General features: G+C 41.3%; 1 protein-coding gene across 4 annotated transcripts in view; it reads right to left on the bottom strand.

Annotated features, from left to right (window-relative positions):
* Nucleotides 1-3,901: 3,901 nt before the first annotated feature.
* The window catches only part of slc4a5a (solute carrier family 4 member 5a), a 57,544-nt gene continuing 55,445 nt past the window's right edge, over nucleotides 3,902-6,000 (bottom strand). For 2 of the 4 annotated variants that reach the window (XM_061766719.1, XM_061766722.1), the window contains exon 26: nucleotides 3,902-4,827. In XM_061766719.1, coding sequence (XP_061622703.1) covers nucleotides 4,662-4,827 — 166 coding nt within the window. In that variant the 3' untranslated portion in view covers nucleotides 3,902-4,661. The remainder of the gene's footprint in view (nucleotides 4,828-6,000) is intronic. The other 2 variants (XM_061766720.1, XM_061766721.1) reach the window with 1 other exon arrangement.

Raw genomic sequence — 6,000 nt, 5'->3', positions numbered from 1 at the left:
TTTTAGTCCTCTCATTTGATATGTTATGACATCTTTCTGACTATATTCCTTTCATGTTAGAATGTAAGCAGAACACTATTATCTTGCTACAGGGAGAGCAATGTAGTTGCACCTACTTGTCCCTAAAAGCCGACTACACACACCACTGACTGTAACGCTTCAGAACATTTTCTCCAGTACTTCTGACTGTAACATAAGCAAACTGTAAAATAATTATCTTCGTGTTGTGTGTTCAGTCATTCCTAAATTTTTTGTTCAATTTGTTCATTGTTACATATTGCGTGACAATGGGCAAGCATATTAGCAAGCTGAAAGGCATGGTTCTAGGCCAGTGTTTCTTTCACCAGGTATAACCTTAAAAATACATTGCACTCTAAGTACCACCACAGTGATCCATCCATCCATTTTCTAAGCCGCTTCTCCTCACTAGGGTCGCGGGCGTGCTGCAGCCTATCCCAACGATCATCGGGCAGGAGGCGGGGTACACCCTGAACTGGTTGCCAGCCAATCGCAGGGCACATACAAACAAACAACCAGTCGCACTCTGTTGGATTTATCTTACCCAACATTATAAAAAATAGACACAAAAGGAATGAAGACGCTGGTTTCTTTTTCTCATGAGGAGGGCGTATGGGAGATTGTTCAGATTACAGCCTCTCAACACGCTCTAAACAATCTCTCCCGTCGCTCCTGCATTTATTTGAAAATAGGGAGGTTTCTAAGTTCACAAGACATAACGTACTAAGCTACAAGACACAACACACTAAGGGTAGGGTTTCAAGGTGAAAACATGGGACCAACACCTGCCACGTCCCGGCCACGTCCTTCTCTCTAATGATTCCTGCTGAGTCATCTTCTTGAAGGCGAGACATGTTCCTTTCTCAAAATGGTCCATAATACTAATGCAAGCTAAGCAAATAAATGTTAACTTCTACAATATATTTAACACACTCACAGTCACACCTACGGGCAATTTAGAGTCTCCAATTAATGCATGTTTTTGGGATGTGGGAGGAAACCGGAGTGCCCGGAGAAAACCCACGCAGGCACGGGGAGAACATGCAAACTCCACACAGGCGGGGCCAGGGATTGAACCCCGGTCCTCAGAACTGTGAGGCAGACGCTCTAACCAGTCGGCCACCACAGTGACAAACATTAAAATACAGTAGTGTAGTAGGCAAGTGTTCATTAAAAACAAGGCAATTATATTCCTAAAGAATATGATTATATATTATGAATATATATTATTATAAATGAATATTATTGTGGCGGCACGGTGGTCGACTGGTTAGAGCGTCAGCCTCACAGTTCTGAGGACCCGGGTTCAATCCCCGGCCCCGCCTGTGTGGAGTTTGCATGTTCTCCCCGTGCCTGCGTGGGTTTTCTCCGGGCACTCCGGTTTCCTCCCACATCCCCAAAAAAAACATGCATGAATTGGAGACTCTAAATTGCCCGTAGGCATGACTGTGAGTGCAAATGGTTGTTTGTTCGTATGTGCCCTGCGATTGGCTGGCAACCAGTTCAGGGTGTACCCCGCCTCCTGCCCGATGACAGCTGGGATAGGCTCCAGCACGCCCGCGACCCTAGTGAGGAGAAGCGGCTCAGAAAATGGATGGATGGGTGGAATATTATTGTGGCAGCACGGTAGACCACTGGTTAGCCCATCAGCCTCGCAGTTCTGAGGACCGGGGTTCAAATCCCGGCCCTGCCTGTGTGGACTTTGCATGTTCTCCCCGTGCCTGCGTGGGTTTTCTCCGGGTACTCGGGTTTCCTCCCACATCCCAAAAACATGCGTGGTAGGTTGATTGAAGACACTAAATTGCCCGTAGGTGTGAATGGTAGTACGAATGGTTGTTTGTTTTATGTGCCCTTCGATTGGCTGGCGACCAGTTCAGGGTGTACCCCGCCTCTCGCCCGAAGATAGTTGACCACAGCGACCCATGTGAGGATAAGCGGTACAGAAAATAGATGGATATTATTGTAAGCCACTGGAACATTATGCACAGGTTCAACATTAACACTGCACTTAAATATAGAAACAAAAACTCAACGATGTAATAAAATGTATTGCACATACAGTCCCCTTCAAAAGTATTGGATTGGCAAGGAGAATTCCTTTGTTTTGCTTGTATACTGAAGACATTTGTGTTTCAGCTCAAAAGATGAATATCAGACAAACGCTCTGAATTCCAGCTTTTATTTCATGGTATTTACATCTAGATGTGTTAAACAACTCCGAACAAAGCACCTTTTGTTTGAAGCCACCCACATTTCAAGTGAGCACACGTATTGGAACAGAAATTATTAAATTAACAAAATGAATAACATTTAATATTTGGTGGCATAACATTTACTTGCAAAAACTGCATCAAGCCTGTGACCCATTAACTTCACCAGACTGTTGCATTCTGCATTTGAAATGCTTTTCTTGGCCTTTTCTGCAGCCTTTTTCAGTTCTTGTTTGTTTATGGGGGTTTCTCCCTTCAGTTTCCACTTCAGGAGGTAAAATGCATGCTCTATTTGGTTAAGGTCCGGTGATTGACTTGGCCAGTCTAAGACCTTGAACTTTTTTCACTTGATGAAGTCCTTTGTTGTGTTGGCAGTGTGTTTTGGGTCATTGTTGCATGATGAAGCGTCTCCCGATTAGTTTGGATGCATTTTTCTCTAACTTGCCAGACAAAATGGTTTTGAAGACTTCAGAATTCATTCTGCTGCTACCGTCATGAGTTACATCATCAATAAAAAACTATAGTCTGTCTGTTCCAGAAGCAGCCATGCAAGCCCAAGCCATGACATTACCTCCACCATGCTTCACAGACAACTTTGTGTGTTTTGGATCATAAGCAGGTCCTTTCTTTCACCATACTTTGGCCTTTCCATCACTTTGGTAGAGGTTTATCTTGGTCTCACCAGTCCGTAAAACTTCATTCTAATACGTTTGTGGCTCATCTCTGTATTTCTTTGCAAAATCCAATCTGGCCTTCCGACTCTTTTCGCTGATGAGTGGTTTGCATCTTGTGGTATGGCCTGTATATTTCTTCTCTCGAAGTCTTCTTCAAATAGTGGATTGTGATACCTTCACCCCTGCACTGTGGAGGTTGGCAGTGATGTCACTGACTGTTGGGTGTTTCTTCACAGCTCTCACAATGTTTATGTCATCAACTGCTGTTGATACTCTTGGCCGACCTGTTCGATGTCTGTTGCCCAGCCCACCAGTAGTTTCTTTCTTTTTCAGGATATTCTAAATTGTTGTATTGGCTATGCCCAATGTTTGTGCAATAGCTCTGATCGATTTTCCGTCTTCTCTCAGCTTCAAAATGCTTTGCTTTTCTCCCATAGACAGCCCTCTAGTCTTCTTGTTTGCTTAACAGCAAATGCAGGGTTAGCAGGTGAAACCCAAAGCCAAAAAGAAGCACTATCTAATGTTTAAGTAATCAATCTAAAAGGCAACACCTGAGCAACTAGAAACCCCCATCAGTCACGTTCTAATACTTTTGCTCACTTGAAAAGTGGGTGGCTTCAAACAAAAGGTGCTCTGTGCTGAGTTGTTTCACACATCCTGATGTAAATACCGTGAAATAAAAGCTGGAATTCTGAACTTTTGTCTGATATTCATCTTTTGAGGTGAAACCCAAATGTCTTCAGTATACAACAAAAACAAAGGAATTCACCTTGCAGTTCCAATACTTTTGGAGGGGACTTTAAGTTAAATAAAAGTTGTACGTTGTAAGTGTTTGAAAAGAAAAAGGTTAAATACAACTGAACTGTATTTAATAAATAAACTGAACTGGATTCACCCCTCCCCCCTAAATTGTTGCCACTGTACACTAATACAATTGAAATCACCGAATCACTCTGTACCACTAGAGAGAGCCCGCGTACCAGTAGTGGTACTAGTACCGCACCTTGAGAACCACTGTTCTAGGCCATTGTACTCGATATAATCAGTTTTCATGGTAGTAAGGTGGGACTGTCCCATAAAGGGTTTGACATATTTAAAGATACAAGAAAACGTGCATGTTAGAATACAGTATTTTTAATGTTATAAATCTTTAAGGTGGACAGGTGGACATTTTTGACACACTTGTTCACAGTTGTTCATTTCTCATACAGTTTTAGCGAAACCTGAACTGGATAACTTGCTTAATAAAACAATAAGAACATCAAGTCGTTTGGTTGTTTCTTTTTGTTCCAGGTAAATGTCCCAATGTGAGAATGTTCCACTTAGGAGCTTGGGGCATGGTCAAAGGAGAGCTAGTTCTGAGTGATTTGAGATGCACCACAGCTTTTGAAAACACACCATAATAATACAGTAAAACTATTGAAAATAAATTGGTAACTTTACAATATTATGTAAATATATACGCGAGTTAAATACATCTGTAGTTGTGAGGGGCAAGTTGGCCTGTTATCATAACGCTGTACGCACATGAGGCCGACATGACAGTACCAAACAATGATTATATTGCAGTAATAGTGCACCATTATACATCAAAGGAAGTAATACAATACATGGAAACTTATATTTATTAATATGGCAGTACAAGTTGAATTATCAGAAACCCACTCGTTCAAAAGAGGGTTTTGTGAAGGTGTCCGGGACACCTCCTACTGTCCGTGGGCAAGCTGAGGCTCTGAACCACAGCTTAAGCATCCAAAATTCATAACGTCGTCTCGCTGCTCATGTCTCGTGGCCGGTGTTGGTCCATGTCTGAGTCGTCGTCAGACTCCATCTCTATCTTGACCTGTGGGACAGGGCAGGCCATCCCTCGCCCCATTGGCATGGCTGGTGATGACGGGCAGGAGATCTTCAGGTGGAGGGTAATGCTGAGGAAGGGCAAGCGCCAGTTACCTCACACACTAATCAGGCAAAAATATGACGTGTTTGAAGAGGGAGGCCAAGGGAGGAAACACAAGTTTGTTTATGAGACAGAAACTAGAGCAGCTCACGATGGATGCTAGGGAGAAAGGACAAGTGATTGTGAAGGGGAAATGCCTCTACTGTTTAGTGAATGACTCAAAGCAGTAGTCACTATTGTATAATGTATCTCAGGTAAAAAGCTCACTTTTTAAAGTTCAATTCCAAATTACACTGCAAAGTACATTTTCAATGAAGATCTTTTGTGACAAATCCCTCAATTAAAAAAAAAAAAAAAAACAATATACACATTGCTGCCGAAATAAGTTACTTGATCATTCACTAGTTGTTCTCTTGTCATACAGACACTGTACAACTAGCAATATATGGTGATTTGTTATTCATGTATGCTAAACTACTTCACATTGTATCTGTACATGCATCTCATATCATAATCAACTACAGTCAAATTTGCTTTTACTTTCTTTCCAAACCATGCCTCTTTCAAAGCAATGCAGAAATGATGCCCCATTTGCATACAAGGAAGGAACAAATATAAAATAGGCATAAAGGGTAATTTGTATTTTAGGACAAAAGTTTCACATCTATCAACTGTGCTTGGACTGTAGACAAGGGAAAAGCTGAACAAAAGTTCCTACAGGATTTATTTCAATTCACGTGCAAATATAGCTGATTTGCCGTAGAGTTTTGGAACATGGGTGAAAAAAGAAACAACCAAAGTAATAATGATCCGTTACATTTGGATGGGTTTACAAATAAAATGTAGAGATTAATCTTCTAAACTTCACGTTTGTCCTTTAGAAACAGTTTTGTGTATATCTTTGATTTTTATTATTTATGCAGTGCATTATTCTAAACACTGAAAGCTGAACATCCTAACAAATGGCTTTTAGACACATCAAATATACAGCATACATTTTAATTAATTCCACAGCCCCTGTCTGTCAAAATGTTATACACATATAGGAAAAATACAATCTATGCAAAATGATTTCCTGTGCGCATATTGTGAAAGATTCAGTACATAGCACAGGAAGAGAAGTAGCAAACATTATGCAGCAAGAAGGATTATAATGATCTGCATTGCCTTAAAGTGCATGGAGAGGACACTAAGTGGGATT

The sequence above is a fragment of the Phyllopteryx taeniolatus genome, chromosome 3 (genome assembly GCF_024500385.1).
Source record: "Phyllopteryx taeniolatus isolate TA_2022b chromosome 3, UOR_Ptae_1.2, whole genome shotgun sequence".
Lineage (NCBI taxonomy): Eukaryota > Metazoa > Chordata > Actinopteri > Syngnathiformes > Syngnathidae > Phyllopteryx > Phyllopteryx taeniolatus.
The sequence above is the reverse complement of the archived record's forward strand: the minus strand, read 5'-3'. Positions and strand labels throughout refer to the sequence as shown.